The following is a 13,606-nucleotide window of genomic DNA, read 5'->3' as shown; positions in this document are numbered from 1 at the left end:
TTAAAGGAGAATTATGTATCCGTTGAATACTCGTGGTTGGGGACCACAAATAATGTTAAAACACGTTTGGAGCAACGAATATTGTTTTTAAATAATTTGTTGTTATTGGACGTAGTCAGTAGGTCGAAGAGAGACAACTTAAGAAATATATAGGAAGATAATTTAAAATCACTTTCCTTATCTAAAAAGTATTAATGAGACAAGCAATGTTATTTCTATTTCCCGTATAAGATATATTTGTGTCATCTATCTGACCTTCGGTGATGGAGTTATCCTGGAACATGTGCTCGAGCGCGTGATGTATCTCGCGGAAGGAGGGTCGGTCCGAGGGGCTCCACTGCCAGCACCCTCTCATTAACTCGTAGACGGCAGCGGGACAACCGGGCGGACACTCCATACGATAGCCCTGATGTTATGAAAATACATACCTATATAGAACTTAATTTGACAAAATGATTCCTTCGGATACAGTTCCTCATACCATACTTTAACTCCCATATAATCAATATTTAATTTTAAATTTCGCATTCTAACTTAAGTGACATATGAAAATTTATTGCTATTTGAGTTAGTATTTAAATGTAATTTTAGTATCAGATTTTCATTATAATCAAAGAGATCCAAGTTAACTATAACTATTTTTCAAATGCTACATATACGTTAGGGTATTGGGCATTGGTAACGAAGATAAAATTAATAAGACAACAGCCAAATCCTGTTAAGGATTGTGGGAATCTTATAAAAATAACTTATGACTCTATATTGAAATTACGTTCAAGGGGTAAATATTTTTGGTCAAGTTAATATTTATAAGGTATGGAGGGCGAACACATGTTTTAATATTTTTTTACACCAGCAGATACCAGCCTGATCCATAAACACACGTATGCTCGAACGGATTACTTCGATTTAGAAAATTTCACTGCAAGAATTTTTAAATAAAACATAAAAAAAACCGTCATCAGATAAAAGGGAAGTCCTTATTTGAATGTAAATTTCATTTCAACTCCCCTCGTACGTAGTACACAATTATTGATTATGCGGTAACTTTATAACCGTAACTTTGTAAGCAAATGTCAATCATATTGCTGCCTATATAACATTAATGGTTTATTTTCTCTTCGAAGTAAGCCAGTTAACGATTCAAGATATTCTGAAATATATACAAACATAGTATAATATTTTTAATATGCAACAATGTTTGTGTACAAATAGCTGATGAATTACTATACGATCTTAACGTCTCTCGAGATAGATGGCAACAAACAAAATTACACATGTAAATACGACTTCAGCTAGGTACATGATGTTTACAGATTTAATATAACTTTCTTTACGAAGTTTTTATAACAATATTAAAAGACTATAAGAAAATTTATAACTCTACCATTGTACTAATTTATGTAATAAAAATAATCATCATTTATAATTGCTTCTTAAATAATTAATATTATGGATAAGTTCTGAAAACAATGATATCTAGTTTATACACAGAGCTATGGTTATGACATAAGAAATATTTAATCAAGTTATAAGATCCATTATAACTCTTAAGTTCAGTGCAGATGTAAACATAAGAATGTTAAATTGAAACGTTTGTTATTATCAAATTTTTAGAATTTAATTTGATCTCACATAAGCGAAAAATTTATCACAAAATTTTAGTCGTTTAAAAGAATTATATTATCGGTATTCATAGACGATAACACTAATACTGCAGTTTTCTAGGGTACAATATTGTATATAAAATTATATATAGGATTATTGAACAATTAATTTAATAATAATAGGTTTGTAATAGATATTATAACTAACAATAGATTGAGCTAGACCAAAGGATGTTTAAGAACACCCTGTATACAATATAGTGACGTCGCTACCAAAACAACCATCATTGTTTCCCGGCCGAGTATAAACGCGGTTGCAAGGCTTGTCCCAGCAGTGTAAGTGAAGTGTTGGAACAAAACACATCTAAATAAATTATATCTGGAAATTCGCGTACAACACGATGATTGCTTTAAAGAATACCTTCATATGTTTCCTCCTCATATCTGTTCTTGTAAATGGTAAGGGTATTTTTTATATTAACAATTTATTTATTTTTTTTATTATTTAAAATTAAAGTAATGAGTATATCATAAATATGTTATATGTGGCCAGGAAAACACAAGAAACCAAAGCCAAAAAAATTCGCGTCTCCCTCCGCTAAGGGTATTCAGTGCTACAATTGTTTGTCATTCGATCACCCTGGCTGTTGGGATCCCGATCATCCAGACTACGCTAATATAACGGTAAAAGTTCTATAAGTATAGAATTTAATTTGAAAAAAATCTTTATATATATTATATATATATATAAGAATAACGGCAAATTCTTATTCCCATTTAAATAATACTAAAATGCGCCTAAGAAATTTAAAGTTAAATTTAACTACTTATTTCACATATAACCAATGATATATTTATTGTACATAAACGACTTTTTACTTCAGCAATATGTAGTTAAAATAATGAGATATCGCATTAAGGTAAGAAGTCGTCATTAGAAAATAGAAAGGTAATAGCGAGAAGATTTACGAGTAAGAAAAACTGCACGTCATAAGAGGTCCTTTAAGTGCTAGGCAACGCAAATTAAAAACTTACTCGCAGTCACCTTTACTGACTGCAATTTTATAAACGCATATTTATTCCGTAGGAGAGACTTGAATTTATTTACTTAGAATTAGATTGATCTGTCCACAGGTACCTAACATTGACTGCTACATCCCCGGAATGGAGTTTCTGTGTATAGTTATTACGTCAGAATCAGCTAAACTAGGTGAGTTTTTTTTTATAAAGCGTTATCAACTATTTTATAGCTTTATCATAATCTCTTTTTTACAGTTGAAACTGGCCAGGAAATTGGTCCGGTAAGAGCTCGCACTTGTGTACCCGCTAAGGACTTTTCAAAGAAAACCGTATCCTACTCTATGTGCAGTAAGCTAAGTAAAGAATTGTCTGCCTCTGAAATATTTTCACGTATAGGAGTAAGTAGACCCCAGTGCACATTATGTAGAAAGCACCTGTGCAGCGACGCCTCCCATTGTTAAAATATAAGAAATGAAAATACCCATGTTGGATTTATAAATAATGTTGTAATTTAAGCCTTACTTTTATCCCGCCAGCCGAATTGTTATCACTTGTTTGGTTTTCACGCCGTTGTTATTGCTCTCGTTTACATAATCTGTTTAATAAACTATAGAAGCAATTTTCACACGAAATGCAAAAAGGTTAAGTTTTTGTTTGGAATATTGTCGGGCTAAACGTTCGTCAATCGAACGCGAACACTCGACGGAAACACATTTCTCTTTTGTTTTTATATTTCATTTATTATTTAATAAACTTGAAACATTTAATCGTCTTTTATTTCTTGAAGTATTCTGTTTATGTTATAAAACGTAAACAATTATGTTTCATCATAGTCGTACCTCGTTAATTATAAAACATTTTACTCAATAACAATTTTATCGTTTAGTTTTTATTAATTTGATCTGAAATTGTTGAACATTATAATTCTATAATAAACCTGTGGGGAGTTTTTGATACTAATATAGAATATAAAAAAACTTACCTTCTCTAGCATGTGATACACATCTGCCAGATCAACGCCGGGGTACGGCGACATGCCGTATGTGGCTATCTCCCATAGAAGTATTCCGAAGGCCCATACATCAGACTTGGTACTGAAAGTGTTGTAGGCCAGGCCCTCAGGGGCTGTCCATTTGATCGGGAACTTGGCACCAGCGTGGGCCGTGTACGTATCGTCACGCATGAGACGAGCAAGACCAAAGTCAGCCACTTTAACGAGATGATTCTCGCCGACGAGGCAGTTCCTCGCTGCCAGATCCCTGAACATTTGACGTTAATGAGTAATAGTTCCACTGTTTTGTAGTCAATCATATTTAATGTAAGGATTTTTGTTTTATATAACTGAACTCATCATTCTTACGCACACATTCTTAATTGAAACGAACTAATGTTTTCCATAATCTATTTTTCACATGTCACATATGTACATAATAAATGATGTTGTCAAATATAAAAATAAAGTACAGAAGGGAATATATATAGTTAGGAAAGATATTTATTAATCAAGACTTAAAAAAGCTTTTTATCTCTTTATTGTCACGAAATTGTATATGAAATTGTCTTTTTTCAATTAATTATAGTTAAAGAGAATAATATCAGATCAAGTACCTACTTGTATTTTTTTTTTAAATAGCCAATGTATTGTTAGCTTATAAGTTAACATTCTATCAAATTCTTGAATTATATACATTTATCTATCTTACGTTACCATGTTTCTATTTGATATTTTTATCTTACTTTTCTATCAACTTCTCTAAAAAGATTTATTATGCTTCAGTTGTAGTTGATCGGCTTTACTATACTTTATAAAAGAAACGAACTTAGATATGAAAGGTCGGCGGTGATTTTAATAAGTAGAAATATTTTTCTTATTTATACAACTCGTATTCAAACGATTTGAATACACATTCAAGTTGTTTTAACTAACAGAAATAAGTGTAACAAAGAAAACAGTTGTTTTTCTCTTGAACTGTTTGTGGTAAAACTTTATAAGCCTATTGTATAGAATATTAAAATGAAATTATTGATGTGTGACTGTTAAGAAAATTATAGGTATTTAAAGAAAATATACATAGGATTCTTCATTTCACAAAACAGTTTGATGAGGTCTGTCCATTAAATTAAATTATGTAATATATTGTAATTAATTAATAAACAGAGGACTGTGATATAAATTTATTCTCCACAATGTAAATCAATACCTGTGTATAAACGAGCGGCTTTCCAAATAGCTCATTCCGGATGCAATTTGTGTGGCCATGTACATGAGAACCACAGCGTCGATGTGTTCACGGTTCCCAGTACGGAGATAGTCCAGGAGGTTGCCACGGCTCATGAACTCCGTGATAATGTAAAAAGGAGGTTCTCTGGTACAAACGCCCAGCAGTTGAACCAGATTCGGGTGACGCATCTCCTTCATTATGGCCGCCTCCTCAAGGAAGTCTTTTAGGGCCATCGTGTCATCTTTTAAGGTTTTCACCGCCACCTTAGAATATTAAATATAAGTAGCGCTTCTAACCAGAATTTCATAATTGTTTTCTTGTTGCAGAATGGAAGCTAGTGGTCAGACTATCCGGTATTAACTAACAGAACTGAGGAGTAGTTCACTGACTTGCTTATTTTGGAAACATCGCCAACGGCACCGTATATTTGTATTAACTTAAATTCCAATTAGGAAGTAAGGAAACATAAATTTAATTCATAATAGAAAACATATTTCAGAAAATATTATTATAGAGAATCTAAACAAAACCCTGACCAGTTATAAAATCATTTTCTATGTATGAGACTAAACCGATGACGTGTTTAGAAATGTTATATAATGAAGAAATGTTTCAATCGAGGTATAACGTCACAACGTAGTGGGAACAATGAAAGCTATGACAATATCCCACAGGATTTAGCCGGCCGACGACTCGATAGAGATGTGCATTATGAAGATAGTTGAACACTTCAAACAATACAAATTGCCTTACGCTCAATTCAAAATCAATATTCCGAATATCGATTTTGAGCACTGAATACAGATCCTTGTGCTGACAGGTGAGTCACGTAAACCAGACAATGTCATGCAGAAATACAGATATATATTTTATAATAAACACGATCAAAATAACATTAGAACTTGATAATAAAATAGAACAAAGAAACCTAAAACTTTTGCTTTCTAAATATATTCAGTGTTAATAACCATTCTGAGTGTAAAACCAAACAACAGATTAATTTTACATACTTTACGGCAGAGATGTCATAGTCAATATTGTAAAACATTTCACAGTTTACTTCAAGTCGGCCTTACTTTATGCTTTGGAATATAAAACTATTATTTGCTATATTAACTGTGAGAATACAATAATATTCCGATTAAAAATTAATCTGTTTTGCGAAAAATCTTTATAAGTTTTTAAGTATTAATATCAAATCACTAAAAATGAATAATAAATATTATTGAATGTATTCCGGCTTCCATTGTTTCATATGTCATATAACGTTTTATGTTTTATTAAAGTTATGAAAACGGAATCATTTTGAAGTAGTTACGCTATACTAATATTATGTGTGTATGGATTTGATTGTTTAAAAAAATACTTTTCAAATAAATTTTATAGTCATAAAAGTTTATACTAAAGCGGAAATCAGGCTAAAATTTATTTATAATTATAGAATTGTAAATATAATTTAAGGCAAGCGTGTAAACAAAGAGACAAATAAAAGTTGTATGAACCTACCGTCATATTGCATCTCTTCCAAGTGGCTTCGTATACATCCCCGTATTGTCCTCCGCCAAGCTTGTGTTTCATAACTATATCAGTACGATCGATCTCCCATTCATCGGGAGGAGCCAATGGGAACACTGTTGGCTTGTTGCGTTTGGGGGCTGGATACAACAGCTGAGTTATAAGACCGTCACCGAGCACCGAGTGGTGATGAACAAGCTCGGCCAAGGTGCCGAATTTGGATTCTGACGTCACATACACCTACAGCGAAATGAATATTACGAAATCATGAATAAAACTTTCTTCCATACTTTACTAGGGTATTTTTCATTTAACATTCTACTTGACGTTTCGAATACTTTTCAACAATCGTGAATCACGGACAGATTAATTTATAGCCTGTCAGTTGGACTAGCTGTCAGACTCTTTAGAGTAACGAGTGATATAACAAAATACAAGAATAATTTTCGAGAAACACTTTAAATGTTGGCAGGCGAAAGTCAAAATTTAAAATGGAAGAATTTTGTACAAATCAATGAGTTAGAGCCAAAGCCAACATCTGCGTTGTGGTCATGTTACATTTTTCGAGAAACTATAACAGTTTCTAACTAGCCAAATCAGAATGTCAAATTCACATTCCAAGGCCCAGCGATTTGATTTTGACCAAACAGGCAACATAGTATGTATGTGTATTTACATTGTATAACTATACACTGGATGGTATTGACTTGATTATATGTTTAACACTAACTGAAATTGTATATTTAATGTATTTCATGCATTGAAAATATATTTCCAAATGTTTTATTTGACGATTTCTGGAATTAAGTACGAATCACTAAAAAACAATTTGCTCCTTAATTAGAGAGAACATTGGTCAAATTTATAGGTACTTGTAGGTTCTTTCTGTAGCCGTACTGCAGTTTATAAATTACCGTCATAGTAGTGTCGGGATATTTAAGTAGGGAGAAGAAAAGACGTAACTTAATCTTCGTTCTTAGTAACTAAAGAACTTTGATAAAAACTTTAATAAACTAACTAGTTCTTGGTACTCAGTTTCTAAGTAAGTCTGGGTAATTAATGGATTCGTAATTTTAAAAGAGTCGCAACAACGCGTTGCCATCGTCCATATTAGAACTAATAAAGAATATATTGAAAATCCTCTTTGAAAGTTTTTTGCAAAGGAATATTTCTTAGAGTTGTGAACTTAATTTTATAAAAGTAGGTATATAGCCAGTGGCAGTATTTTCTATATATCAAAAAAAATCATTCGAAGTTTACTTTTAACACATTTCAACATATAAATATATAGGTTAATATTAAGATGATAACTGTCATTAGTTACCTTGCCGTCCGAGTCTTCGTTTATACGATAATGATAGACGCGACCTTCGTATCTGAGTGATATACTTCTTTGACCAGGACTAGACTCGGACTCGCGTACCTAGATGTCGGAAAGATACATGTTAAAAATATCATCTAACTGCATCCTATTTGAAAAATCTGTGCCCAAAATACTGATCCAAAAATACCTTTACTTTGTCAATGTAAAAAAAAAACAACGGTAAGTAATAAAATTATTATATATAAGGTAACATTTCAATTGTTTTTATATTTATATATTGAAGCTGAATATATGGTGACGAAATTATACTTACGAGAAAGCTACCATTGATGCCCGATGAGAGCAAATATTCAGCAGCATTCCTTGATATTGGCCCGTGGTACCATGAGTGCTTCTCTAATGAGTTTACCGGCGTCACATAGTTACTTGGAACCCACCCCACACCTCCGGATAAAGTGTGAGCTTCACACCACTCGCCGCTTTTATTGTAGCTCATTATACGAACTTGTTCTCCTGTTAATAGAAGCAAATTGTCAGTTATAAAAGTACTTTTAAATCTGAATTTGCATAAATACCGAACAATTAGTTCAGTATGGATACGTTTTGTAATGAAACATTTAATAAAATCATTTACAAATACTCCGAATTATATGAGGATTTCGCCTACAAATCTGCATAGGTTACTACTTATTTACATAACTCCATTGAAACCTTAAGACGTAACTAACATACTTGTAACAAAAGTTACAGTTATTATGACAAGGTGATACGAGTTTTATACGATTAAATTAATGTTCCATTTTAATAGAACATTACTGTGTGATCATTAAGTTCGAAGTATCTTACCGTATGAACAGAATATTGTTAAACCATTTGTGACAATAGGAATAACATGATAGTGTACAATAGAAATACAATATTGTATTCATATCAAAGCGGAGGCATGAATAGAAATCGTTACGTTAATTGGTAGCTGATGCGATTAGTTGCCGAGGAATAAAGTGCGGAGACAGTATTTATTGCTGCAGCCGTAAGTAGGACAGTTACATTTGAATATTGCTTTTGAAAAACGCTCTATATACTCGATATTCATATTTTAAAGGCTGTTTGTTATATACTTATTTATCACAAAATAATCACAAGTTACAGTGGCACGCATCTAGTAGCATTCTGAATTTTATGGTGAAGTTGATAAAAAAAGGCATTGAATAAGAACAATAAATAGTTCTTGAATATCTAGATTATCGTATAAGAGAAAGAATAATACACAAGTTATACTTGTTTTTATAAAACATCGTTAATAAAAACCGGTTCAGATAACTACCACAGTATACAAGTACATGTGATCTTGCATAGGCCAAATATTTCGTTCGATTGGAGCCAGTTTTATTAAAACTTGTCTGCGTATGACATATTTGAGAAGTGTCAATTTTGGGTTATTCATCTTGCAGGCTTCATTTTTACCTTTCTTGAGACTAAGTTGATTTTCGCCGCCCGCTTGAAAATCGTACAGTGCAACAAATAGTTGAGGATCGTCTTCGTCATGGTGGGCTAGTAAGTTTTCTTTAGAGGTCCATCTGTGACGAGAGATCCAGGAATGAAAAGAGTACAACTGTATTACAACATGAAAAACTAAGATTTCACTCATAGAAGTGGTATACTTGAAGAGTTGACTTTAGTTAAAATTGTATTTATTTGCGAAGCATCTCATACAATTTGGTTTGTTCATAAAAATAGTGTAACAATTTCTTAGAGTCATTTGTTTGGGGAAAAATGAGACCTGTTCGCATCAAGGGGTTGCGGCGTAGCTGGAGCTGCGGAGGTGCCTTCACCGTCCGGCAAATCGGGGATGTGAGGCAATGGCCGACTTTGCAGAAGGGCCTCTGTAACAATCGAGGAGAACTATTTTAATACTTTAATCAATAATGCTTTAATATCACCGATACATAATGCACTAGGATTAAAGCAGAAATTCTATTGCTACGTTACTTAGTTGCAACTCTATCTTTGTATAAGGGTATAGAGTTGCTGATGTACGAATAGTAAGCTTCTGTTATTAGAAAGGCTTAAGACATAAGCCTATTATGGATAGTCAGGAGAACGACGCGACTCAGACGACGCTTAAATGGGGAAGTTGTAGTACCTAATACCTTAACGTACCTTGTTTAATATTTTCGCTACAATAAAAAATTTACTCCATGAAATATCGTGAAATCAATAATAATTAATAAAACACGTTAAGTGGATCTATCATAAATACTGTCTCCGCACGTTGTTCATAAAATATCTCGTTCTGTAAAAACACCATAAACAACATCATATTATTAAATAAATTAAATATTAGTCTAAATCTTACGGGTTCGAATCTCAGACGTGATTTTTAAAATTGCAATTTGAAAATAACTAAAGTTCACAGATTTAGAAAATAAATATTTAATTAAAATATCCCTAAGTCTAAGCATTTTTAGTACTATTGAATGTTTTATTTTGACATAAACTTATACCGTAAAACGAATTTTACTGATAGTTTAGATAGCTAAATATAAACTTATGAGAAAATGGTCTTACGTATTCTGTATATAGTTTTAGTCTATTATGAAAAGTACTTTTACAGGCTCGGAAACTGAGTGAAATCTTATAGAGTCAAGTTTTCTATCCACTCAAAGCCTTTTCTACAAACTCTATAGAAAACGAATTTTATCCGCTTAGAAACGGCATCGGCTGTATTGGCCACAAAATACAAAACCGATACCGGTTCGGGATTGACCACGTAAGAGTACGTTAACACCAAATAACCAAGAAATGAATATTGACGAAATTTTAACTTTATTATTTTAAAGACATCTGTAAAACAATAGTTACAAAAAGTCTTAGTGGCAGCTGAAGTGATAATATACTAATATATTCGATATACAGGTTATGTCGTCAGGCCAAGGTAAATGATACTATGCAGCCATTAATTCATTTAGCTACACTGAGCGGAATGTAACGTCTTGTCACACAGATACACCCCACGTGACATATAATAAAAAGGGTCACTTCACCCTAAGTGTAAGGAGAGTAATGAATTAAAAAATTTACTACATAATAATATCTAAAAATCATAATTAACTGTATTAAATTTTACATGTCTTTAAAAGTGCCGTTTTGATGATTCAACATTCTATTCTATTTCTTCTTTAATTTTTTTTTTTTTCGAAAACAAAGTTATGATACTTTGGCCTAGAGAAAACGGAAGAATAATTCCCCATTACTTTCAAGTCAAAAAGCTAAATTAAAATTAAACTAATTGTTAAAAAAATATCTAAAGCCTAATCACATGAGATTCTGTATGAATAGAATTGACTATAATACAATTAATTTACAGGAAAACGCTAATTTCATACAGTTAATAACTTCGGTGTTTAAATGTTTTTAACATTAAGGTTTCCAACTGAAACAAACAAGTTTCATTATCATCTTGAATAATTATATCTACTTTATGAGGAAATTAAGTAATTAAAGAACAAATTGATTATTAAACGAGTGTTGTTATTCGTTTAAAGGTTAAATTTATATCTTGTATTATTTGCATTCGTGAAACTTAAGTAATTAGTAATAGTAGATTTACACTCGCGTACGAGTCGCTCGCGGCTCGCCCTGAGTCTTGTCTCGCGCCTCGCAGCGTTAGCGTCTGGAAGTGCGAGCGAGCGAGGTGCGAGCTGGGATACGAGACGAAGCCCAACACGAGGTACGAGGCGAGAGTGTAAATGTAGCATAAAAGAAAGATTTTTTTCCCTTTTACTCGGTCTTCAAAGGTCTTTTTTGATACGATCAATAAAATTATCAAATTATAACCACAAATCGAATAGTACAACATTCATCACTGCCTTAAAAAAATTAAACTTTTTTGTTTTCTTGATTTCATATATTTGCCAGATATGACACAATTTCAAATAATGCCTGGCCGAAAACAGTTCATTATAAATGGAGATATATAAAAGTTTGCTAATGTGAATAATTGAAACTGAGATTTTAACTTTACAATACAAACTCCAACTACGACGTCTATTCTATAAATGTACTTACAAAAGAATCAAGACTACATAACTTTCGTTCCGTTACTATTTTCCTCTTATTTATTCCAGGCCAAAAAAAAAATAACAATTTTTTAACTAAGCTAATACAGAAAAATTACGCATCGCATTACACATTATTATATCTATAGTGGCATGTGTCACGGTTATAATAAAATCGCGAACTAACTAGGACGTTGATATTAGTTAACAGGGGCGTGCATACAGATTTTGGGTAGGGTAAACGGATTATCTTTGAAAAAAATAAAAAAATTCTTCAAACTTTCCTCCTCTAAAACATTGATAATATTCGCGTATAAAGTTACAGCAGTCCAATCAGAACTAACATCTACATATTTTAAAAACCACTGAGATCCACGAAAGTAGCTTAAAACGAAAACGATCTGTTCACCGCTTTATGAAATTTATTTATATCGGAATATCTAGTGGAGATCCACACATTCTTATTATTATTATTTGAAAACAACAAACAAGGAAAACAAAATAACTTCTTTTGTGCGCAATGTTGTATTTAAGTAAGAAATTATAACTAGTAACGCCATCTATTGTATCTGTAACTTATACTAATGTGTCAAATTGAATAAAGTCAGTCGGTAACCGAAAGTGCACGTTTTAATACACAACCTGCAAACTTATTAAAACTATCGTAATACTTTTTATTAAAACGAGTAACATGACCTTTTTTTTGTTAATTCTGAACTGGTCACACGACGTCCCTGTGTAATTATTTTAATTTTATCATCAAACGACAACAAACGACAACGATAAATTTAAAAATCCAACGACATTTGAAAAGAAAATGTACTCGTAATATATTTCGTTGAACATACATCACTATCACAGAGGTCACAGCTATAGTTTTACATAATTCGTTAATAAATTAACTAATTAATTAATTAAAACTTATTCACTGGCGCTTAGAAAGACAATGATAACAAAATGTTGAAAATAATATTTGAACAGTATACCAACAAATTAAACAGTCAATTTAAATTTGATAGTTACTATCACTTTTAAAACGAGTAGCGTTAAGGAGGCAGTGCCTCCCGAACACTAACATATGAATATTTTTTGCACATACTTCCCACACATATTCTCTGCATAAAACACGGGAGGAGGTTAAAGGCATACGTTAGGGCGCGGGTTCGAAACCTGGCAAGTACCAATGTAATCTCTTCCGAGTCATATGTACTTTCTAAGAGTATTTAAACACCACTGACGGACGGTGAGGAAAACATCGAGAGGAAACCTGGTCTTATAATTTCAAATTATAAGACTGAAATCAACCACCCGTCTTGAGCAAGCGTGGTGATTAATACTCTAACTTTCTCTATGTGATAAGAGGCCTTTGCTCAGCAGTGGGCTCTTATAGGCCGATGACGATGATGATGATGACAACACGGGATTTGTGGATCGTCCTTGATATAGTTTGTATGGAATATATGCACTGAGTGGTTGAGCCTACGGCTGCTTGTGCTGGGAGGCGGCGCTAGCTGCTAGCAGCGGCCGATCGAAAATATTAGTTTTTAAGTTTGATAGATGTCACTTTTAACATTTTTTCCAAATCCTGAATCAAATGACATATTAAATGTCAGTAAACATTCGTATTCCGTAATGTGTGATTAAAAGAATTAAACAATGTAGGTATAGTTGTTGTCAGTGCTTATTTGCATCTATGGTGTGCACACCATTGTTAGTTAGATATTTGTTATAAGCAAATATATATAGCTCGTAATTAATTTCATACAAAAGCGTATGTACACACATATCTAACTAGGTCTGGGTAAGAGGGAAATAGCGATATAACACGATTTTGACAAATATTTTGTATCAACCAGATTC

At 32.4% G+C, this 13,606-nt stretch overlaps 2 protein-coding genes across 3 annotated transcripts in view; one reads left to right on the top strand and one right to left on the bottom strand.

Moving 5' to 3' along the window:
* LOC116777083 (tyrosine-protein kinase Abl) overlaps nt 1-13,606 on the bottom strand; it is a 32,936-nt gene that overhangs the window by 8,451 nt on the left and 10,879 nt on the right. The window contains exons 2-9 of one of the 2 annotated variants that reach the window (XM_032670437.2): nt 9,469-9,571; nt 9,153-9,265; nt 8,002-8,201; nt 7,689-7,787; nt 6,356-6,604; nt 4,829-5,112; nt 3,610-3,886; nt 256-406 (exon numbers count right to left, since the gene is read on the bottom strand). In XM_032670437.2, the coding sequence (XP_032526328.2) occupies nt 256-406; nt 3,610-3,886; nt 4,829-5,112; nt 6,356-6,604; nt 7,689-7,787; nt 8,002-8,201; nt 9,153-9,265; nt 9,469-9,571 (1,476 nt within the window). The remainder of the gene's footprint in view (nt 1-255; nt 407-3,609; nt 3,887-4,828; nt 5,113-6,355; nt 6,605-7,688; nt 7,788-8,001; nt 8,202-9,152; nt 9,266-9,468; nt 9,572-13,606) is intronic. The other variant, XM_032670438.2, reaches the window with a different exon arrangement.
* LOC116777085 (uncharacterized) lies at nt 1,921-3,394 on the top strand. The gene is made up of 4 exons (XM_032670439.2): nt 1,921-2,066; nt 2,161-2,291; nt 2,742-2,817; nt 2,883-3,394. The coding sequence occupies exons 1-4, from the start codon at nt 2,009-2,011 to the stop codon at nt 3,086-3,088; spliced, it is 471 nt and encodes a 156-aa protein (XP_032526330.1). The 5' UTR covers nt 1,921-2,008; the 3' UTR covers nt 3,089-3,394.

This window comes from Danaus plexippus, chromosome Z (assembly GCF_018135715.1).
Source record: "Danaus plexippus chromosome Z, MEX_DaPlex, whole genome shotgun sequence".
Taxonomy (NCBI): domain Eukaryota; kingdom Metazoa; phylum Arthropoda; class Insecta; order Lepidoptera; family Nymphalidae; genus Danaus; species Danaus plexippus.
This window is presented reverse-complemented; position numbering and strand designations above follow the sequence as displayed.